The sequence below is a fragment of the Psittacula echo genome (assembly GCF_963264785.1).
Source record: "Psittacula echo genome assembly, chromosome: 2".
Lineage (NCBI taxonomy): Eukaryota > Metazoa > Chordata > Aves > Psittaciformes > Psittacidae > Psittacula > Psittacula echo.
In genome coordinates this window covers 130,791,063-130,815,591 of record NC_137737.1, presented here as the reverse complement: position 1 = coordinate 130,815,591, position 24,529 = coordinate 130,791,063, and the positions used below count along the sequence as shown (strand labels likewise).

Genomic DNA, 24,529 nt, shown 5'->3' with positions numbered 1-24,529 from the left:
CCAAGATCCTGGACCTCAAATTGAAATACAAACATGACTGAGTGACCTTTTTTACTAGGGCTTAAAGCAATATACAAACTTTGAAGGCTTGGCAACATTGAAGCTCGTGACATTCAGATTCAAAGTTTGCTATTTGGCTTCTCTGCCAAGTTTACTTCTGGTAGTTTTGCCAGAAAGACAAGGAATTTAGTCAAGGAAATCCAGCTGCCATAACAAGCTGGAGTACTCCTGTCATTCTGTGGTACAGAGCTCACTGCACACAGAGCTCAGCTTGCAGCCTTGCGCATGGATCAGCTTCTGCTGCTTTTTGACTGAGTGCCAAGTCTTCCAGGGCAGTAACTTGGCTTTGAAATAAAACAGGCTTTATGGGTCAGAAACTGACTGTTACAGATCTGTAGCTTTTGGGCCATCTCTCCAAAACAGCAAGTAAATGCATGACTTTAGATCAAAAAACTAATCCTAGAGGTAATTCTCGATCACTGGTCCAGTTCTAAATGGGGCCTGATCCAATTTTATATCTCAGCTCTACAGCTCAGCAGCTTTCCTAGTTATTTTGTGTTTTTCAAAAAATCATGTAAATGAATCCCTTCTACCCTGAAAGTCAGCGCGTTAACAGCTAGAATCTTGCTGCAGCTACTGACATATGCACCCAGAGCTACATTATTCACTTTTATTTCTCCCAGTTCCTTTTTTTTCTCAATATTGGGTCAGGACTGAGGGGTGCATGTGCATGTGTGTGTAACTAGTTCTTTTTTTTAATAAATTCAGTGCTAGAGATCACATTTATAGGCTCGGTTTATATGGTAATATTTATAAAAAAACAGCCTAAGCTCTGGAAAACACGTAGCAGGAGTTAGTCCTGTATTAGAAGAGGGACAGGATTGATTTATTAGTAAGTCTTATTTAAGTCTCATTTCTATGCTTGTATGACTACATTAGGTTTTCACATGGGCACATGTCAAGAGAAGTAATGGAGCGAGAGAAGAGACAAGCCCTTTTTCAGTTCACAGAACCCCAATTCTTTATTAATCACAGCTTGCTCACAATGACATACAGGAAAATAGCACTAATGAAGAGTAGAATATGCAGGCAGCAACCTCCAGGGGGGTAGGGACAACTTCAAAACTGCAGCTATTTTGGGAGTGATGTGTTAGGTTTGGTGATACTGTACTTGGCACAAGCACCCTGTCTAGTCATTCCTCCTGCTTCAGCCCTCTTAGTCCTAGATGTCTGTCACTAGGTAGGGTTGGCTAACACTGAAGAGTTAAGGTCATGATGAATGGAAGTCAGCAGTGTCAAAAATAAAAGATAACAACTGGCTCATGGGTTCCAGATGAAATATTCTTTAGCCTCTTGTACTATTTATTACACATATAATGTGGTAGCATCAGATAAGTATCATAGATCATGGCACCTACAGATAAAGCCACTTGATGCTGTTTATTAGTTGCTCCATCAATAAAATTTCAAGTGGTGAATTAAGCTCACTTTACAATTAGCATTTGTATGGCTGTTTGGCATCATCCAGAATTTGTCATAGCTTGATGGTTACAATGTGCCTCTTAAATTTGCCTCAAACTGATCCCACTTGCTTTCATTCTGTTGGACAGCTGTGTTTGTTGCCTCATACCCCAAGAAGCAGAAACAAGTACTGCATGAGGCTATTTAACCTCAATTATTTAGTACACTACAGAGTCCTGTAGTGCAAGTTGCATGTGAAGAAACTACATTTTAAGAGCCTTTTGTCTTGGACAGCTGAATGTGAAGTCACAATACCTGTGATCTAGTCGCTGTTTCAACAAAGCTTATTGATGGCAAAGCAGTCTAGGTTATTAGGCAATGACTGGTCTCTAGCACCATAGAACTACTACTGACCTCGTGGTGGATTGGAATGAAAGTCGCAGGGGATGGAATTAGACATGAGGTGCTTCAGATGAACAGACCCAGCAAATTCAACCGAGTGGAAGTAGACAACATCAGAAGCCTGTTACAGGACATGTAAGATTATGAAATAACTTGCATAATGCAATACTTGTATTTTTTAACAAAAATGTAAATATTTACAAAATAAGATCCAAGTTTTTTTAACATCAAGCAAATCATTCTGCAAAGAGACCACATTGGTTTTGTTTTCATTTTTGTTTCTTTTTTAAAGTTTTTTATTGAGTTCTTGATTTTTATTTTTTCTTTTAAACCATGTCATACATTTCCCATACTGATATCGCATGATCCATAATAATATAGGCAGGGGGAGTTTACTAATGGTGGGGATGGGTCACATCCACCATTGCTGTTTTCAGCCAGACAGTTCCACCTGGAGCTCCTTGTTTCTACGGACCTCTGCAGCATGCCTCTCCTGAAAAACACCAAGAAGGGAAAAATCAAACCTTTTTCTCATTCTACCTGCCCAGGGAAGCTCCTGATAACAACCCGTTTAGGCTGCGCGTTTAATGCTTGTGAAAAACTTGTTTTGCAGCACAGCCATCTTTAGAGGTTGCAACTCAGGAAAGGTGCCATCCACCAGACCAGCCTGAGGCCTACATTCTACTTATTTTCTGGAGCTCAGTCTTATATCTGATATGGCCTTATACTCCTCAGCACCTCAAAGAGTTTCATTTTAAAGGCCCACACAGAGAAGTGCTGCTTGCAGCACAAAATGTGCCTCATGCTCACATTTGCCTTTTGAATTCCTAGATGTTAAACTTAAGCTAGGGAAGGATGAGTGGGCTTGAATTAATTTTGTGCACATTGTATGCTGAAGTAATGTTTAGTTACTGTGTTATCTATCTGTAGCACTTAGAAACCATATATAATGGCCCAAGAATTCAGTTCTATCAAGATGGGTCAATCTGAACATCTCAAACATCCCCTTACACTGAATGTTGAAGCTTTCTGTCCTCTCTGTTGTTTATCTGGCTGTGATGGAGAAGGGACATGGTAACCAAAAGTCAATATTGGCCTTTCAGTCCACTTTCAGCCATGTTGTTTTCCCTTTTACAAAAGCAGTCATTATTAATTCAGACTTATTTGGGCCACTGTATATTCATATACTTCTGTGGAAATGGGCCTGTGGTCAGGAATAACAGATGTCAAACTAATTTAATAATGATCTACTTGGGGTGTTTATAAAGTCAACATTTTTGGCAGCTTCTGGGTTTTAGAGGTTTTGGTTTATGCCTCTCTCCTTTCAACTGTCAAACTATCAGACTTTTACCTCTTGTGTCTGATCACTAAAAACCCCCTGGACAATGAAATGACAAGCATAAATTGACTACAGAAGAAAACATCCATCCCTAGCTGGATTGTTTAAGGCACCTCCTATGTATTTCCATGCATTAGTGGGTCTTTTTATAATAAACATTTTTCAGAAGGCAACGGTTATCTTTTTATTGTCTGAGTTGGACCATGGATCAAAGGCCAGCTTATTGCATCAAGTGAACCTGTAAATCACAGTTCTTAAAAGATCCATAATTCTGAAGGCTAGATTTTATAAGGGACTTTTTCCTCAGAGCTCCTATTAACTGCAGTATACAGAAGTTACCTTCGATTGCAGAACTTCCAGACACCAATAAGTTTGGGCATCCACAGTTCTGTGTAACTTTTGAAGCTTGGATCCAGATGCCTCACTTTTTTTTTTCCTGCATATTCAGGGTTCACTTTTGTGTTAGCAAAGCTGTATAGTCACGCAATTTTTGATTACTGGTCTGTATAAATGCTCCCAAATGAGTTGCTGTCATCTTTTTTTCGGAAGTTTTCTTTGGATTTCATGCACATATGCTATTTTATTGCTGTAGAAATGGGGTTTAACAGCCTGTTAACATTAACCTAGGACAGAGAGATGCTTCAGCTGTCCTCATTTCCTTCTGGACCTCAAGGATGGCTAATTGGCTTTTTCCCTTGTTTTCATAAAATCTGGGATATGTGCCTGCAAACTAATCTAATGCAAAAATGTCAAGTAATCTGGGTACAGCTTTTACGTTCAAGAATTATCCCATTTGCGTAGTTACTTGTAGCATCATCCTTTGGTTTCTGCTGTTTCTTTCCTACTCTCTGAGATTTTTGTCTCCATTAAAGAAGTAGAGGTGCTTATGGAGAAGATCTCATTGAAAACCACTGAGAGCTATTTTCTTCGTTAGTCAATTCACTAACATATTAGAAAGTTCATCACTGAAAGACACAAGTGATCACTCACGCAGAGATAATTATTTTTTTCTTAACAATTCTAAATCTTTATGCACATATTTCCCTCTCTTGTATGGAAGGGTTGTTTTGAGACTGGCACACTTGGTCCTGCATGGTGGGGTTTATGGTTTACTTGTTTCCTTTGGCTGTGCCAAAGATCTCCAAGAGAAAATTTACTGTCTTTTAGTTGTAAGACTTGTGGAAGAACAGATCCCTTTTGTACAGGGATGTATAGGAAAGATTTTGTTCCCCATATTTTTCCATCTTTCTCCTCTGAGAAACCAAGAGCTACAGACAGAGGACAACTGTTCGAATTGATCAATGACTTACTTAAAACCTGAAATCTAAACAAAAGTGACCTTTCATTTGTTCACAGCACTTCTTAAAATCTAGAAAATCAACCTTTCTCTGGAGAGAGTCCAGTAGAGAGCCATGGAGATGAAGGAACTGGAGGAAAGGCTAAGAGAGCCGAGACTGTTTCTCCCAGAGAAGAGAAAGCTCACGGGTATCTCCTCATTGTATATAAATACCTCAACAGAGGATACACAGAGACAGGCTCTTCTCAGTGATGCCCAGTGACATGATCAGAGGCAACGGATACACAATGAAACACAGGAGGTTCCCTCTGAACATCAGGAAACACTTTTTCACTGTGAGGGTAACTGAGCACTGGCACAGATTGTCCAGAGAGGTTGTGAAGTCTCCTTCCTTGGAGATATTCAAAAGCCATCTGGACATGCTCCTGGTCATCTGGGTCTTGGTGTCCCTGATTGAGCAGAGGAGTTGGACCAAATGACCCCCAGAGGTCCCTTCTCACCTCAAAAGTGAGTATTGGTTTAGACAAGCGTAAGGGGCTCTGACTTAAAAATCGCTCAAGTCTAGCATGTAGCAACTGAGATAAGATCTACCCACAACATCTCTCCAAAATGTTGGTTAGATTTTCCTCTCTAAGGTGAAGAGTGATGGTGTGGTTACCTTCTCTTGGAGACGTTCAATAAGAGCAGCTAAGTTAGCTTCACGGTTTTCTTTGATCTGTTCCATTTTCAGTATCAGCTTTTCCTCTGCCATTTTGCTGAAGTTATTGTTCTCCTCCAAAGCTTTTTGAAGCACTTCTCGCTCATGTTCTCTCTTCTCTGCCAGATGTTTCAGCACCTGGGCCTCCTGGGACTGGAAACAGAGAGACACACAGCTTAAATTAAATACTTATGCAGAGCAAAGTAACCACCATGGGCAAGATGTTTACTGAGTTTGGAAACTGCATAAAGTTTGTTGCTTTGTTGTTACATGCACTGTTTGGAATGATCACTTCTGTGTATAAAGCAGATTATCTCCACTAATAGGGTATGCGCCTGAGACAGCAGCAGAGAGGTGTCCAAAGCACTTCTGTCAACAAGAAATGCTGCCATGTGTTACTGCCCTGGGTTTTATGGATTACTGCTGTGGTTGCCCAATCTCTGAGAGCTGCAGTCTTTCACTTATGAGCATTGTATTTGTAGAGATTGGGAATGGAGGGCTAAAGGTATCTGTAGTGTTAAAAGGAGACATAGGAAAGGTGCATTTTTCACCTAAGGTGGACTGCCCATTGATGTGCTTAAATAGTTAAAAATGGGCTTCTAAGTTTACTGTTGTGAAAGACAGACAGAATCAATTAAGACAATGCTTTTTCCCCCGTGATATTTATGTTTGGCTTCATCTCACTGATTAGGAAGGAAAAAAATGGGTTTATTCTATAGAAAATAACAAGAAGAGCACTATTTTTAGTTGAAAGTTCAAATTTTGCAAGGAAGATGAAACTGCAGGTAGGATGCAGCCTATGTGTAATACTGTGTTATTTTTCTTTGTAAATTCATTGCTCCGAAGCATAAGCTTTGTTATTTATTTTAAATCAAACTACTAACATGAAATCATTAATCCGAGGAGAGAAGCCAAAAACTTGCAGCTTTGGGCCCATCCTCCAAGCAAGTCTAGTTGAAAAGACAACATGTTCGAGAGGGGTTATTTGGAAATGATAAACAACATTGTATGCTTTTGGATAAAATAAATTAGAGGGAGCATGAGAAGCAAACAGAAAACAGGGAATGAAATGTGGCTCTGGGAAGCTAAGTGCATATTTCAGTGCAGATTACAATATGCTGTTGCTATTGTTATCTGTAAAAATGAATTAATTTAAGGCCTAAATTAAGGGCTTTAACCAATAATTACAATTAGCGGTAATGAATCCTATTAAATTCTGTCATATGGCTTGAAACACAGTGAAAAAGGCTGCAGTTCTTTTATGTGATTAAGATCCAGTTAAGAGGAGAAAACAAATAGTTTAACAAAGGTAAGATACACATCAAGCCAAATGCATTGATGAGGAAAATTAAATAGTGTCTAGGAAAGGCTGCAAAAGCCAGGCAGAACATCTTGCAGCAAGACACTGGAGTAAAACGTTTATAGCTTTGAAAGGCTGTAATGGCTTACTTGAGATCAGAAGAAAGAGCTACTTTCATCCATCTTGGCCACTTAAGGTATCTGCTTTCACCTCTGGCCTGGTCACAATTATGTTCTCATTTCTCAAACTGTGATTCTGGGAGCACTTGCTGATGGGAATGATCTACTGAAATGATTGGTACCTCACAAAGGCTCTTTCTGGCTCTTACCTCCATTATAACATATGCTGAACAGAGAGTAATTGAACGAGCATTTTTCAGATCTTTGAATCAGAGAAAATAACTGTTGTGCAGGCCAAAAGGTGTTGCCAATGGGAACAAAATGTCCCCAGAGAGCTGCAGCCAAAAGCAGAGGGAGTTTCACTGGTAGAGAATGGAAGGCACATGAGCCAAAGGGAAAAATTGTTGGGAAAGAAGCAATTTTGTAGACTAACTAAAAATCATAAAAGCCCCATAAGTTTAAGAAAAACATCAATAATTTTAATAATCTTATAATAAAAATAGGTGATTTTGAGGTAAAATATTTTATTTCAGATACTTAGCATTTAACACTTCTTTAACTGCAGGCTAGTTCAAAATGTAAGAAAGTTATTTTTAAAGATTTGGTACAATGTTAAAACTGAAATACTCGAACATCTTCATCTTGACATGGACCAACTTGAGTGGCTCAGTTTGACCAGTGCTTGCGAAGTTATTCTGCATTTTCTGTTTAATTTACTATTCAATCGCAACTTTTCATCTACTTTTGGAAAAGTTATTGTCATTAAATTTTGGTTGCCAATATGAATTTTGTGAACTTTTTGCTTAAGAGATCTTAAAGTGATCTTCATAATCTAAGAATCTATTTCCCTTTCTAATAGCACTTTACTAGAAAAGGTACTATGATATAAATTGTAATGTCCTTTTCTATGAAATGTTTAAGAAGTGACTTGTTAATTTGGAAAGCAAACATTTCATACTGTTTCAATATGTATATATAACATATTATAAAATCAAACCTTTTCAGATTTGGAAAACAAACATTTCAGAGGATGTATACAGGGCATATGAAGATGCTATAATAAACAGTAAGATTTGGACTGTGTTTGTAAGCAGCATTTTTGAAAAGAGCATTGGCTTTTAACGGGAGGTAGCAAAATGCCTTTGAGACCTTGCGGCACTTGCCTCTTTTTCAGGATTTGTTTTCTTCCATTCAAACCCTTTGCCTTCTGAAACTACTTCTTATAATCATAAATCCAGGAGAACAGTGAAAAATTAGAGTTGCATCTCAAAGAACATACAGTTCTGGAGGCTACGCTGGCAGACAACACATTCAAAAGTAATCTGTTCACTAATCCATGATAATGAAGAAAATCCTCATTCTCTAGTTTGGTATTTACTGGATGCAAATTACATTGGCAGCAGTAAAAGTCAGAATGAAGGCTAAACCAGGCCTCAAGAACTGACTGTACACCCTTAATGCAATTTTCCTTTGAGATATGCCTTAAACAGCATTCTTTTTCCTCACTCAGGATGTTCAAGGTAATCAGGACTCATTCAAAATAAAGGAACACCCCTCCCCACCAGAAAACATCCACAGGGTAGAGTGTCATTTCAACTGACATCCCTCTTCTAGTGGTGTTGTACAACAGCTGTGAGTCTGCCTGTTTCCCTGGTGTTCAGGCCATTTTTGAAATCCCCTTATGACACTTTTGGAAGGCGGTTGATATTTTTTTGTATTGGATTGTCACACGATTTTCTGTTTCCAACACATTTGGCAAAAGAACTTGGCTACCCTGTCTGTTCAAAGTCTACTATACATCCAGAAATGGGTAAATGAATGACCCAGATACCTAGTGGGGCTGGGATTAATAGACTCCCTTTGTTGTTTGTGCTGGCTTTTAACTGCTGTGTTTGAATTCCCACAGTGTTGATGCAGGATTCCAACATACATAGGAAGTTTATTTTCAACAGTGTATTGTTTGAAGTGCTGGAAAGGATATTTTCAAATCCTTGATAGTCCCTTCTCTAACACAGCTGTAAATGGCTTATGGCAATTGCTTCTAGTACAGTTATTGTGAGAAAATGAGTAAAAAAGGCTGGAAATGGGATGAAAATAAAGAAGATTAATAAGGAGAGAAAAGTATGAAATTGCGGAGAAAGAAAAAAACCAATAAAACAATACTCAAGGGGGAATATCCAGAAGAATTCTTAAACATAACAAGGCATAATCAATGCAGCTACAGCTGCAGCATCTAATGGTAGATGTGGAGGAATGTAAGTGTTGCAAAGCATTCCTGGTAAAGAAACCTTTGCTCGTTGAAAAGTACTGCTATACTAAAAACGTGGCTAATGCAGGCCAACTCCTGTGATATTCATGTCATATTTCTAAAGGATGCTGTGCACACCCACCTTTCAGAGATGAGTGTTTCAAAAGGAAATCCACATCTCATGCGTATCTGGCCAGAGATAGATGCAGGCAACTGAACACTTAGAACACGAGCAAAATTATTTATGGAAACTGGCTTTGGAGATACACGTATTTTTAAACTATTACTCACAGGAAGAAAATTCCACTAATCTGAGCAGCTTGTACTCTATTTTCTCACATTTACCTATTTTTATTTGACATGTACATCAAAACATTGAAGTAATTTATGCAGAGATAAAATTAAAGGATTACTTTTAAGCAATAAAGGGGCTCAGACAACTGCTTTTAAGCTGGGAATTTAGTCTTGAATGCATTCACCTTAGTTACTAGCACCCTTAGTTACTAAGATGCATGAGGCACCCTACCAGTCATGAGAGCTCCACTTTCACAACACATTCATTCACTGGCTGGATTTTTAAAAATTCATTTGTTCAGCAGAACAGTGTATTGTGTATTTGAGAGATACTACTGATGGAGCAGAATGCAAAGACAGGATTAAAGGCTCCTACTGCAATGTAAATGCCAAGGTAAACCCTAGGTATTAATCAGAAAGAAATGGTAGCTTGAAGAAGTGATGTTTGCAGAGGAAGGAATTGACGTCAAGATTTTTTCCTTTTACAAATGAGGGAATGTACTTAAGTGAGACCTCACTCATGGCACTGGCTTCTTCAAATCTCTCCATGGTTGCATCCAGTTCCTCATTGGGAATAGTATTCTACTTGCAATACATTAGCACCTGTTCTGGTTGTCATGAGGACTCACTGTCCCAGGTAGTCTGCAAATACACACAGAGAGGAAATTTTTCTCCCAAAGCAATGGCATTCTGAAAAGACACGAAGAAGAAGAGGATGCTCCTGCTCCATGGGATCAGAGCAGAGAAGTGAAATGGCCATATGGCAGGAGAGTCAGAGATATCTGAGCTGTAGCTATAGGCTGAAGTCCTACTTCTACCAGGCTAGATGGTACTTGAATTTAAATGAGGAGTTTTGTTCTTTTTTTTTTAATCATCCAATCTGCCAAGGGACTTTTGGGTCAGGGCTGCTGAGAATGTGAAGTACAGTAAAAAAACATTAAAAGCCCATCCACAATGTGATTCAAGAGAACTCTCTTTCTCTTCATCAGCTGGCACAAAATTGCTGCTCTCAGGCTTGTGACCCATGGGGGTGGAGAAGGCATGTTGGAGGGATGCAAAAGGTACCACCTGAGCCCTCTATCTGATGCTTTTAGCTGCTCAAGGCATTTCATGATCTGCTGCATCTTGAGGCCTAGCATTTTAAAGTTAATGAAGATCAATCTCGTGATCTTGTCTTTGTCTTATGACAGCTCATTAGCAGCAAAGCCAATGGCAGACTGTGGGGAGCAGTTTTGTCAGCACTGGGATGTATGCTGTGTCTTCTCATGACTCTGTGTGCTCTGAGGCAGACCCTGGTGCCTAACACCAAACCCTCTCCTAGCTGGTAGCAAATATCTTCCTGAGGGCACATATTCCATAGGCTTATGCTGTTTGGATGAGGAACTGCAAGGTGGCCTGCCAGGTTTGGCTATCTTTTGTGAACGTTAGGGGTGAAGCACAATGTATGGAAATGCTACAGTGTAAACCAAAATGTGTCCAAACCACCCATTTCCAGTGCTGATTCCACACGTTACTGGGAGTGAGGATTTGCCACCCAGCTCCACCGTGCTCCCTGCTTGGGCAAAGCCTTTTTCCCCACAACAGCCTGTTGTATGGTTAACCATGGGTGTTTTTTTCAGTGCCAAAGGAGGGATGGATCAAGAGTACTAAGAAGTGCCTCTGGGCAGGTTTTGGTAGGGTTTGTTTAAGGCAGTTTAAGTTTAAGTTTAAGGCAGACCTTGGCAGGTCTGGCTCAAAGGGGCAGCGAGTTGAGTGCTGAAGCCTGATGCAGAGTGCAGCCACGATGCTGGCAGAGATGCCCAGGCTGACAGCCTTCTGCAGGGGACCCAGCCAGCTGGGTTGCATGAGGGCTTATCATGCAGCTTTCATAGTAATGGTATTAAAACCTCATGTATTTCTAAGTCTGTGTTCAACAGCATGAAAGTTAAAAAATACGACTGTTCTCCTGCTTTCCTTGTAGTGCTAAGCACTAGGGATGAGCCTGATTCAATTTTATCCCAATATAAAGCCATTAAAAGGATTTAATTACATACCATTTCACTCCCATAATCCAAAGTCTAGTATAAATGCATGTCCCACTAGTGTTTCATTTTTCTACTAGTAAGTTGAACATGGGCAATAAAGATATATAATTCGACATATGCTCTTGAAATCTGTACATCAAGGGTAATAAGGCCAACAACATTCAAGGCCAATGGGTTAAAATCAATGAACGGTAAAGACTCTGTAAGAAATAAACTTCTGCTGCATACAATGTCACTGTGCTCTAATTTCTTAAGTGAGAAGGATGAAAAGATCCTTCTGTTTGTCTGCCAAGGTGGGAAAATATAGCACACATAAGCCAAAAAAATAATGGGATTAATAATGACATGCTGTAAAGAGGATTCTATAAACAGAAAGGACAAATCTGTAACGAGCCCAAATGAGTCTCACTGTATGGTGCAAAGGAAAAAATGCCTCAGGTGAAACTCTCGGTTTGGTCTGAGAGTATGAGGTCATGACTGTCAAGTGAGGTAGAAAAAAAGGGGCAGAAAGTGAAAGAGCCCTGTAAAAGCTTGTGGGGAATAAACAAGATGATAAACAGGACACAGCATAAGCAGAAGACTGCTGAAGTGAATGCCTTGCAGTAGATGTTCTCATGATTCTGAAAATTTATTAATGAACACTGCCTAATTAACAGAGCAGAACCTCAATCCTAAACAGTGTGAAATCAATTAGTATTTTTTCAAAAAAGGCAATTCTCATCCATTAGTTATACTTGCTTTTAATTAGAACTATGCTGGAAGGACATGCTCGAGAGTGGTCATGCCTGACGGCTGTTGTACATAGATTGAAAAGTATGATAACAACTGCCATGCTGGATGTCAGAAAAAGTCTGCCTGCTTTGTCTAGCAGCAGAAAGTGGAAGATGCTCAGAGAAATTATAAATGAAGTTGGGCAAATCTTCCTGGTCCTTTCCTGCAGATACACAGAGATAGACAAACAGATGCATAGATAGACAGAGAGACAGATAGATGATAGATAGATAGATAGATAGATAGATAGATAGATAGATAGCTTTCACCAGGGACTAATTTACGTATTTTCTGAGCCAGGGATTGCAGTCACAAAATCAGTTCCTGAAAGGTGGCTCTCTGTCAGTTTTGCTATTATCTTTTTGAAATAAATAGTACTTCAATAATCTCTCAATAATCTGTGATAACAAATTTAGCTTGATTAACAATGCATGAAAAGGTGATTCGCTCTCTTTGTTCTGAAATTGCTGTCTGATGATTTAATTGAGTGTTTCTTCCCCTTTGGATTGTGTAAACTAGAATATAATTGTTCCTATTAATATTCTGACTAGCATTCATGACTTTGCAGACTTCTGTCTTATCTTTCATCTGTTGTCTCTTTCCGAGCTGAGAAGTGGACTATTTAATTTATCTTCTTATGTAAGATTTTCTATTCTTCTGGTTGCTTTTTTATCCTTCTATGCTGTATACTCTTTTTCAGGCCTAAAATGAAGGCAGTAGTTGAGGTGTGAGAGCATCAGGGATGTTAACAGTGATGTCATGAAGTTTCTTGCTCCCTTCTTTGTTCTTTTCCTAGCAATTTCTATGCTGCAATGCTGATGTGGAAGATCTTGTCTATTAAAATAACTCAGTTATGTGCTAATTCAAAACGAATATAGTACCAAGGGGAAAAAATGGCAGGTGTCTGTATTGGTATCACTGATTACCAGTTTATTGCATAATGACTTTTTCTTTAGGAAGAAATGAACAGTAATGAAATCAATGAAATGAAATCTCAGGGATATTAAATTTATATTTCCCACTAAGTATATGCATAATATTAGGCTTCTTAATTGCTGCCATTTCATTCTGTTTCCATATATTTACTTGAGTATTTGTACTTGGTACAGAGGCACTTCACAGATTGAGTCATTGGGTCATACCATCTCTTTGGCGTGTGAAAGCTCACATTTTCAGGCAGGTGCTAGTGCAAATGCATATTCACATGTGGTCACGTGCTTTTACTGAAATGAATATTCTGGCAGAAGTATTACTTTGAAAGAAGCCATAGTGCTAATGTGTGTACATTAGGAGCCAAGAGTCCTTGTGTTAGCAACGCAGCAGAAACGGCAGCTGTGGCAATGATTCAGTGTTCATCTGAGTGAATTATTCAAATAAGTGAGGACCAGAATAGTCAGGTTTCACTGCAAATCAAAACTGAGGGACAGGTTTTAAGGACCTGTCAGTAATCTGGATCTACCGACTTTAATGGGCTCACATCTCGCATACACCAGTGCAATCACTCCATCCGGTTCCTTGGAAGCAACCCTGCTCTGATCTGACAGGAGTGAAAGGAGAATGGAGCTCTTTTGTTGGAGCTGCTCCCTGTGCTGCTGTGGCATATCTGCTGCCCCTGTACTTCTGTATACATTTTTGTTGGTATCTGGAGAAGATTCTGTGCATGTCAGTTTTAGTCACAAATCACTTATTTCTTTTAGATAAATGAAAGGCTTAGATACACCTAAGACTTCTTTCTTTTTCGGATACTCTCTACCAGGGACTTCATCAGCAGCTGGAAGAGGTGAACTGCAATTTAACTGCTGCAAACAGATTTGCTACAAAATAACATTGATCACCGGGTAGAAGAACATGGAAAGTCCTTTGGCTCCTGAGGCTTTTCTGGCTTCTGTGGCTCTCCTTTTGTGCCACAGCAAAAATTAATCAGGACAACATATTACCATATCTTGAGTAGCCACGGCAGCTAGCATGATTTTCCTGAAATGGTGCAACACAGCATAAACATTGGGCCCATTACAGAACACTGCCAGTTTTCAGACTGGCAATTCAGGCTGGCTGTGTCTCGTTGGCTTTGCCTGTCATCCTCCAAATCATCTGATCTGGAATTTTATCTTCTGAAAAACAACCCAAAAGGAATCTGAGCTAGTTCTGACTAAGAGCAAATAAAGATCTCTTCAAACCACCAGTCATGACAGAAAGCCAAATATACATTTAATGTGGGCTTCCTACTGCGTGCACCCTGCGTTTGTGCTAACCTTAGTGAAGGAGGTCTAAAACCCTCCCAAACCCTGTGTGAAAAACTTACTGATTATGAAACAGGTTTTTACCATTATGGGTAAGGTCATAAAGAAGGGAAGACAGTCTGTAGATAACCCTACAAGGCAAACTTACAGCACTATTGAGAGTGCCTGCTAGAAATGCCTCCCTTACTAGTTGTAAGTTACGCTATGCCGGCGTCTTCATTCAAGCATGTGGTGAGTGATCCAGAACACTCTTTATTCAGGGCTGACTCGCCTTCATACTGCACAAATAGGATATTTTAGCTGCCTCAGGCAAGCTTTGTGAGTAATTACCATGGGCATTACATGGAGTCAAGATCTGTCAGCCCAGACAGGAGCTGTTTGAATTGCACATCCATCTCTCAGACACCAGAAGAATTGCACTGGGTTTCAGCAACTACTACAGATGCTGTGAATGAACCACTTACATACATTCACACAGCAAGCCACGTGGGCCTTGTGTCCAAGGCTATCTGTATTTTGTGATGCATACTTCCCAAGCATCAAAACCACTGAGGTTTGTTTGCAAGCTGCTGAAAGCAAATAAACTCATTTGTTTCTCTAACCGTGTTAATTTTTGTCCATGAATGCCACTGTGAGTCAGTAATGGTAATGGAAAACATACAAACGGACAGGAAACTTGGCTGTTATTCCGTACACTAAAATTACTAGCATTTTGTTTTTAAGGAAAGATACCTTTCTCCTCTCCTCTGCAGCCTCCAGCTTTTTCTGGATCTCCTCAAGAGAGAGCTCTTTCTTCTTTGGAGAAGCTAAAGTTCGTGGTGCTTCTGAGACAGGAGATGGCGGCTTTAGGATCAGTTCAAAGGCCTGGCCCGAGGCACGTTTGTTGATTTGTTTCACTTCCATGTCTGCACAATGACATGAGAAATGGTAAGCTCTTCAATTCTCAGCAATAGTGAGGAGGGAAGCAGCACAGACATTAGTGTAGGATCAGAAGTACAAAAAAAAGATTTAGCATCTTTGCCTTGGGCATTTTAAATGCAATGGCAGATTATGGGCTGAAAACTCATCTTGGGAGAAGTATATTCCATTTTATCTGTAATAGCTTAATTATACCTTAATCTCATAAAGATAAAAATTTACAGCAGTTTTGGAAGCTTATTTGGGTTCTGTGTCATTTCACACCCCCCGTGAGCAGTGCCCAAGCTGATTAATTTTTTAAGTGTGCTTTCATCTTTTCTTGGTTTCCTTGAGAATTACGCTAGCTATGAAGAGCTGTAATTCTCAAGTGAGTAGTAGGAAAAGAACAGCTCAGTAAAACAAGGCTAGCTTTATTAATTTAGTGAGTTGCTATGAGGAACAATAGCCAGCACCATGGGCAATACACAATCAGTAAACAGTAATAGCCAAAACTAGCAAATAAGCTCTTGGATCAGCAAATTATTTACTGACTAACACTATGGACTGGGATGATGACCTAAGTAATTGCCCAGCACCAGCACATTATCTGACCTGCAGGATGATCCCCTGAGAAAGACACTCACCATCATATTTATAGATGTTCATGTTGCGAGGTTCCGGGTAAAAACAGGAGCAGATCAGAGAAAGCATGGACAGCTCCTTCATCTTCTCCTTGTAAGCTGAAATGAGAGACCTTGTTAGCATACTTCACTTCCCCAGCTCCTCCCAGGGTGACTGGCTGGAGACCAGCAAATCTGCTCTGTCCTCCACCTGGCAGATTTCTCTAGAATATTTACTTTCAACTATTTCTCCTGAACACTGAACCTTCACCAAATCACACATGAGATGCCCAATACTGTGGAGAATGCTTCTGATCTCTTATATGACCTCAGCCTTGGGTGTAATGCAGACAGCCCTCTCTGGTTTATAGAAAATGAATCTGGCTACCAGGAAATGTGTTTAGCATTGGAAGAGTGCCATGACTCCACTCTCTCCTGGCAGGTGGAGAGACATGTTGCTCTTACAAATACTCTGACGTATCCAAATGCAATTGAGAACAGCTCTGAAACACTGCCCATGTGTTGCCATAGGCAGATGCTAAAGACATTATCTGTTACAAATGAAAATGTCATCCAGATAATTAAAATAAAACCAGAAATGAGGATACGTTTATCAAATCCTTTGCATAATATCCTTATTATGAGTAAGTACTTAAAACAAAACTCTTCCTTTCTTACTTACTGGCCAAAATATGTTGCTTCTTGATCTAGCATATATCAGCTGATGCAATAAATACCCTTGAAATTTACCTTTACAGTGTTACTTTTACTGACTTTGTAATGCCTATAGGCCCCAGTCGTGGACTGAGGAGAAGTTCATCTAGAAATGGTGATACCAATGCCTAACCATCATACAGTGTTCTGCATTCACCTTTTCTAATTTCTATCATCCCAGCTTGTATGCAGGAAAATTGTCTTGTATCTGGCAAGTCAATGACAGATCCCAGACTAGAGACATCTCTCCTGGGCCCTGGGGCAATACCCTAGCTACTGCCTACACTGCATAAAGTATATGTGTTGAGGGAGGGGATTGTTTCAAAATTTCTCTTGGCAGACACAAATCCCTGCTACTACCAAAATCAAATCTACAGACACACATTTGCTGCCAGCATGTGAAACATGGCTTAAAATACAACTGCAGCTGAAAGTATTGTATGTAACGAATTAAATTAATCCTTGATGCTACTAAAGGAAAATCAGACAGCCCTTTGATGTTCAAACTGTGGATACATATGGAATTGCTATTCAGCTTTTATCATAGATGCTTTTGTTCTTTCTGAATATCTTTCCTGCTCAGAAAGGCCCCTGAAGTTAATGAGGGCTTGAGAGACTTCGTGAGCTGCTCAGTATGGTGGTATTTGAATAATCTATCAGTTTAGGAATGGATTTCTAGCTGCCAGTGGATGGCTGATTAATCTTATTAATTTGCATAGGGGCCTTTAATCATGGACTTTAAATAACCCACCTAAAGGACATATAACTTTTTGGAAACCATTGGTGAAAGCCAACATCTCAGGTGAAGAGCATACTGAAAATTTTGCTTTCTGTGAACTGAGGTTGTCAAGGAAGCTTGGACTTGACAAGTTTTTTGGTTGGAAACCTAAGTACCAACTTGCAAAGAATAACTCAAAACCCCTTCAAAGAGGGTCCAACTGATCATGTCCAATCATGTGCAACTGATGTGTGCTAATAGTCAAACCTAATTATACATTCATTTAGGCCTCCATCCAACAAAGCATTCACCTGCATGCATAATTCTAAGCACACAGGTGTGGTTGTCCAGACTGTCCTTTGAGGAGGGCTTGCCCAGGCAGCTGCCTACCGTACCAATACTGCACATCCTTTCCAGGACGGAGAAGTGGAGTGGGAGCACATGAGAGTCAGTATGCAGCCCAGGAGGCTGCTAAACCTACAAAACATGGATGCATGGTTGAGCGTTAAAGACATGGCCACTGATGACATGAGCTGAAAGCTAACCATTCTTGCACAAGGTCTGCTCAATAGCTGCTACAGTGAACACCTATAAATGTCGTGTAGGAAGATCTATACAAAGCAGCATTCAAGGAACCCTCCCTTTTGCAGCCTTTGTTGTTATTTTTATCTTTGCTTGACATTGAAGGTGTCTTGTTTTCTAACAGCATTTAAAACAATTAGAAAAAGGTCCCAGCTTGCCATCTGCAAAACATGGCTGGAGAAAGGTAAGAACGTCTCAGTTCTCTTTCCTTTCAGTACAATAGCTGCACTGAAAGCACACTGGTGAAATCATTGTCCTGTTTCATTCTGACCACTGACAGAATTAGGATGACTTTCCATGCTTTATAAGCATTGCATTTTCTTTTTTCATGGTATTGATTTACTCTCCATTTGCCCTAGAAAATCCTTCAATCATAGCTGGAACTTGGCTTGGATACTCAGAATGTTCTGGAGGCTGCTGCAACCCTGGGAACCAAGATGTCTGCTGTGTTGACAAATACTGTTCTTCCTGTTGGAGACTTTAGGGCTGAGGGCCTCAAAGGAGCTGAAGAACTACATGCCTCCTCAGGGGTCCAACATCAGCGTGGTGACGACCTCTCCCCTTTGACTAGGCAAAGAACAGTTTATTTAGCAGCACTGAGTAGCAGGAGCCCAACATCAGCGTGGTGACGACCTCTCCCCTTTGACTAGGCAAAGAACAGTTTATTTAGCAGCACTGAGTAGCAGGAGCCCTGCTTTGCTCAGCTGTCCTTTCCTTAAACTACCATACATTAAAAATCCCCAAAGCACTAAAGTTAGCCCAGCTAGCGATTTGATAAGAGTGGCTGGCCCATGTCACACAGGTTGAACAGTCAGATAACTGTGTTTTCCGAAATCCCAAGGAGTTAGTTTTAGCCATAGAAGACCGTTCTCCCAAAAATAAATGTTCTTCTATTAGAAAAGCAGCCCACTTAGGCCAGAAAGCAAACAGCACAGCTGCTGCATAAATGCAGTCTGCACGGGACTTCTTGTGTTAACTGAGAGGCACAAAAATTATCTATCTTATAGCGGAGCTTTTGAAAACCCTTGAAGACAAGCAGTGATTGCAACAATGTTTATTTTCCAAATGTGTTTCGACTGGCTTGCTAATTACATAGCTCCTTGTGCAGTCATGTAGGGGACATATCATTCCATTAACTGTGCAAGTTAAATGAAGTAAAGTAAATGATGGCAATCGTAATACTACAAAAGCTTTGATAGGGAAATTGCTATGAAAGAACAATGTTGATAAAAGATGGCAACAGAATCTTCTTAGTTATATGCAGCAAGATTTAAATGTTCATATGCATTAAAAGCTTCAACGTTGGGTAAGAGCAGAACACTGATTTTTGTTAAAACCAGAAGGGATTTCAGTATTCTTGCAGTTTTGCTGTGAATATCCTAGTATTTACAGGCCTTCTTAAATTCTAAAGCTGTGTGACTATTTCAGAACCTCATCTATTTTTTTAAATAAATTCCTCATATTCAGAGTTGAAGAGGAAGCCTTAGAAATATTATCTAATCCCCTCAAAAGTTTCGACAGCTTCAGAGAAGAAAGTCAGATAGCTTTGAAACTCAAGAATGCATGATTTTTTCTGAATGAGTCCCAAATGCACCTTAATATCAGTGTTTTAAGCTATTTTCTCAAACTATTTTTAACAACCCTGTTTAGAAACCGTGAAACCACACCCTGTGTTGGGTGAACATTTCCATGCTCTTTCTTTGTGGGTTTTCTACTTGTTGGTCTAGGTAAGATCTTCCACATGCTTTCAAGGGTGCCAGTGTCACGTCTGTATGAGCAAGCAGGGAAGGACAGCAGGACTGGCTCTCCAGAGGGAAACGATATTAGGGAGTCCATGCCCATGCTGCATGTTTCTTGGGATTCTTTTCTTTAGACTGGTTCAGTCCCATTAACGCCTGCAGCATAGAGGATATAGTGCTAATGCACTAATGCACACCTTCCAGTTTCATTACCTACCAAGTAAACCAGTTTGTGTCCTCGGACATCGCTCTACAGTGTCAGCCAAAGCACAGTCAGCTGGGGTGTTTGATGATTCTCTTTGAAAGTGCTCTCCTGACATCAAATAATATGCTTATTCAGATACATTCCATATTCCTCTACAAATGACAGAAAATGACTCCATTGCTGGTCCTGAAGCTCCTTTGCACATTGAGTGAAGCTAATAAGGAAGAGTGCCATGTCTGCCATTAGAAGTCAGCAACCAATTTTCTGTTGCTGGCAGACATAGGAAGATTAGGGAAAACACTGGTAAAACCACCCTGTCTGTTTTCATCTATTAACCGGTAGCTATAAGGAATATTTTACAATTTACACTGTAAAATGAAAATCTGTCCTGACTGACAGGCCACTGTCAATTTGGGTCATATTTTGTTCCTTGGCAAAGCACTGCTAGGACAGATTGTGGTGTCACAGCAGAAACCATTATTCATAAGCAAGACTATTTTTAACGCATGAAAGCAAGAGACATAAGTGTAAATATTACTTATAATTAATATCTGATGAAAGCAAATATATTGATTCCTTTTGCCTTCCTGAGTCCAGTCCACATATAATGAAGTGTTACTGATTTTTGATGGTTCAAGTTCTACCAGTCAACTGATTCTTGAAGTTCTGCACACCTGGAAGGAAACAGAAACTGGCATGTTGCCCATGGTCAAAATGTGCAACTGGTAATATGGCTCAGCCCCATGTTCCCATGCCAGGTACCTGTGAGACAGTCAGATTTCTGAGACTAAACTGAAATCATAGAATCATAGAATGGTTTCAGTTGGAAGGGACCTTAAAGCTCATCCAGTTCCAAACCCTCTGCCACAGGCAGGGACGCCTTCCACTAGACCAGGTTGCTCAAAGCCCCATCCAGCCTGGCTTTGAATACTGCCAGGAATAAGGCATTCTGCTTTGCTTTCTGCTTTGAAAGAGACTGTAGAGAGTAAGAATTAAAATTAGACGAAGCATCTTTACGCAAGGTAGAGAAGACCTACCACACCCATCCTGTACATCGATTTCTCATGGATGCTATCGACAAAGCAGTTTGCCGTAAAATTTCACTTTGTTAATGCTCCTTTGAGATGATAAAGTTTTTGGTCTGTCAAGACAATGCTTTAAGTCATGAAAAACCACATCATTTTGTGAACACCAACAAGCACAATCTTCTGGCCAGTATTTTTGGGTTTTTTTAAATAAATCATTTCAGAAGTGTGCTGCATCCTTTTATGTCAAATGAAATGGTGCTATATGATCATAACTGTAATTGGTTCCCCATAGCTGGTGGAGTATTTGAAGAAAGCTGCATGCTAAGGGTTGGCAAAGTGGTGAACTAGTACTGGGACTAGTATATGGGACTGGGAGAACTAAAACTCAAGATGGGGCATGAATGATAAGGATCCTACATATTTAATTTTTAGCACTTGTCTGAGATGTATGAGTTTGTGGTCTAACATTTAAGACAGCTAGCTTGCAGCAGTCATGAAAGCTTTCATTTTAGTCAATGGAAAGATGAGCATCACCAGGTAGTGACTGGTCCAGTTCCAAGAGATAAATGACTTAGGTTGTTTTAAGGCCAGTGTTGTCAGAAAACCTAAGACTGTTGAGAGGCGTACGGAGTTGTCAGTAATGGGGGGAATGAAAGCAAAAGCCCCTGCAGTGAATACATCTTATCCATGTTCAGTCATGAGTGATATCTCATTTTGGTGGTTCACAGAGGTGGGGCTTATTTTGTTAGTCTCTCTGAAAACAAAACACCTCTCAACAGAGTATTTGGTGTGAGTCTACCTCACTACCTTAAGTATGTGCTTTTCCAGTTTCCCTAATGAAAATAAGGTTGCTTTAAATTGTACTCAGAGCATGGGCTCTTTAATGCCCTGCAGTCCTCAGCTGTTTCACTGGTGGTAAAGGTGGCATGGGACCCTCACTCAGGTGGAGCCAGTCATTGGTGGCTAAGTCTTTAAAATTGCACTCTTCATATATTACAATGCAGATTAATATAGAGATGAGTATAGAGCTTTGGTAGTGTCCTCTGTCCCTGAAATTTTGGGTATTTCAGTATCTAGGCCATAGAGTAAATCGGTACTATGAAAAGAAACCAGAAACAGAAAACAAGGAAAATAAATTATGTATTACTGAGTTTCCTAATGACTTTAGCATTTCCTACCTGATGTCCAGAGAATGTATTATTTGTATTCTTTCTATTTGCATAATTTTCACTGCTGAAGCAATGAGAAAACCCATTTACTGAACCCGACTGTTATAGTCACCTGTGACATGAGTTAATAGGACTATTTTATTATGCTAATGCAACTGCATTGTCAAAATAAGATTTTAATGGAAGTTTTTTTTTTTAATAATAAAAAACCAATTTATCTTGTCATGGTTACCCAAAACGAACAATGATGTAGATGCTTTGCCATAACCACTATTAGATAAACTTGGGCCAGATTGTACTGCCTATTTGTAGAAATTAAAACTCACACATTTTCTTCCAGTGTGGAAGGAATATAGACATGTGCCTGTCTAGAGCTTGTCAGTGAACTCAGAGCCATGACAGCCTCACCACACAGCATGCTGGTAGACATGGGAAGAACAGACAGGAAAGCTACGGGTAGGCTTCTCCTACTCTGGCTCTGCAGGGACTGGTCTGCAGCACTGGCAGGGCCAGATGCTGCACTCTGTCGTCTGAGCCATCCCTTTGGGGAGCCAGTGCATCACATCAGCATGAGGAAGCCCCTGGCAGTTCAGTTCCAACAGTCCTTCAGGACTGAGGGGAAGGGAACGTAGCCCAGCGCTAACACAGAGGTCTGTGACCCTCCTGAAATCCATTTAAACTTCAGGGAACTTCAGCCAGGGTGAAAACAAAAATTGCAGTGATATTTTTCTCCCAAGGGGAGAAGACCTCCTTCTTTAAGGTCTGCTTTGCCTTTGTAATTTGTTCAAGGCATCTCTCACTATATTTTGCTCCTCACCTCCACACATTACCTTCTTTGTTCCAATTTTCTTCCCATAGAGTTTTTTATGTAAGAAAAGATGTGAGCTACTAAAGCAGACTTTGAAGACAATGAAGAAGATGAACAGTGAGGAATAAACTCAATGGCTAAGACACCGTTATTTCCTGATGGTTGACTGAAAACAACCGTTCAATTTTTTGCAGTGAGAAGTTTAATCCCTGTTCTTCAGATGCTTTGGCAGAATGCTGATGTTTAAGATGCTGGACTTACACCTACCTTCATAAGAGGCTACCTCAGCCATACATCCTATTATCACCTAACTGTGAAAGTTGTGCAAACAAATCTTTAAGGCAGCCCCACCCAGTAACTGTTCTGCTATCTGCTGTCTGCTGTATTCTAAGGAAGTACTAAAGACTACGGAAATTCAGCTATGGGATGATGTGAACCAAAGAGATTTTCCTGAATGTGAACTGGATGGAAAAAGGGAGTAGGCTGTAGGGTTAGTCTTTATTTGACTCACCTTACCTGCTTGAGAACTGGTGATGGTTTTGTGTACATACCTGCACATGGGAAAAACAGTCTCTTTTGGTATTGTAGCAAACCTGGCTGTGTCATGTCTTACAGAAAAAATCTGGTTTACTTTTAGTTCAGGACTACTGATACAGTAATAACAACGATTCTGTGTGTATTATTCTGGGTCTGATTATTCTGGGTCTGATCCTATAATTAATTTTCCTGTTCTCAAGAAAAATCCCTATCCCCTCAGCTATCACTCAGAGTCTTGTATGAATGATTTAAGAATAAAAACCTTAATCCCTGGAACTTCTGAATGGGCAGATTTGCTCTCCATGATTTAGTGCTCACTGTGTGAAAAGCATTTCCTTCTCATCGTACACCTGAAGGGTGGTGACATACCCTTTCGCCAGCACACAAAGCCGTTAAACTCTTTTACTTCTGAGACAGGTTAAATACAAAAAAGGCTTAAAAAGCCAGGTATTTCACTCAAAAATTTCCACTAACTTGGCTTTGAAGATGCCCCTTGGTAAGCAGCACTGAACCAGAATCTGTCTCCATGCAGGCTAAAAGCAGTGTTTTCAGTGATGCTAAAGTCCATGTATGAAGGCCAGAGAAGCAGAAAGCTTCTTAAGAGACTCTCCTAACACACTCACCCCAACTCTGCTGTTCACAGATTATCTGGTCTCAGGATGTTAGGGACTGAGGCTACCACCTGTACTCGCCTGGCGTAACAGCAGCTGTTAGAGTTTGCCTCAGGACTTCCCTGCAGCAGGACAACCACCAGAGGTATGATCCTTCCCTCAGAAGTGGCTGTGTAGTGCTTAGGAGTTCCTGGAGCCATATGTTGGCTGCAAAGCTGTGGTGCTTAGTCCTGGAGACATGCTCGTGGCTGCAGCACCAGGGAAGGACTTGCAAAGGAAGTGCTTCTTCAGTGTCCTTGTCAGTGTGGGGTGGACTGTGTTACAGCTTAGAACGTACAGAGCCTGCAGGCTGCATGCTTTTCGCCACCAGCCCCAGAATGTAGGTATCAGTCACCACAATGCCAGTGTGCCTACGCTTGTGCTGATCCAGGCACGGCGTGGGAAGCACAGCTCTGAGTCCTTGTGTTGAGCACACTAGTCTCCCTTGAGCACCCAGCAGTCAGGGACTAGGAGATGGCTGCTGTCTCCCCGTAAACTCTTCAGGTGATCTTCTTATTGCATGGTGGGAACACATGGAGGTCCATCTACCTGTGCACTGCCTTCTGCACAAACAAGTTGGATGCCAACACTCCATGCCAAAAAGCTTATAGTGTAAATGATAAAAGACAGGCAAGGGATGCTGAGGGAGAAATTACTCAGAGTTGAAAAA

At 40.4% G+C, this 24,529-nt stretch overlaps 1 protein-coding gene across 1 annotated transcript; it reads right to left on the bottom strand.

Annotated features, from left to right (window-relative positions):
- Positions 1–1,892: 1,892 nt before the first annotated feature.
- Positions 1,893–15,095, bottom strand: STMN2 (stathmin 2; the record flags this gene model as incomplete). Its single annotated transcript, XM_080610240.1, has 3 exons — positions 1,893–2,356; positions 5,158–5,349; positions 14,925–15,095. The coding sequence occupies 3 exons, from the start codon at positions 15,093–15,095 to the stop codon at positions 2,297–2,299; spliced, it is 423 nt and encodes a 140-aa protein (XP_080466366.1). The 3' UTR covers positions 1,893–2,296.
- Between the last annotated feature and the right edge of the window lie 9,434 nt (positions 15,096–24,529).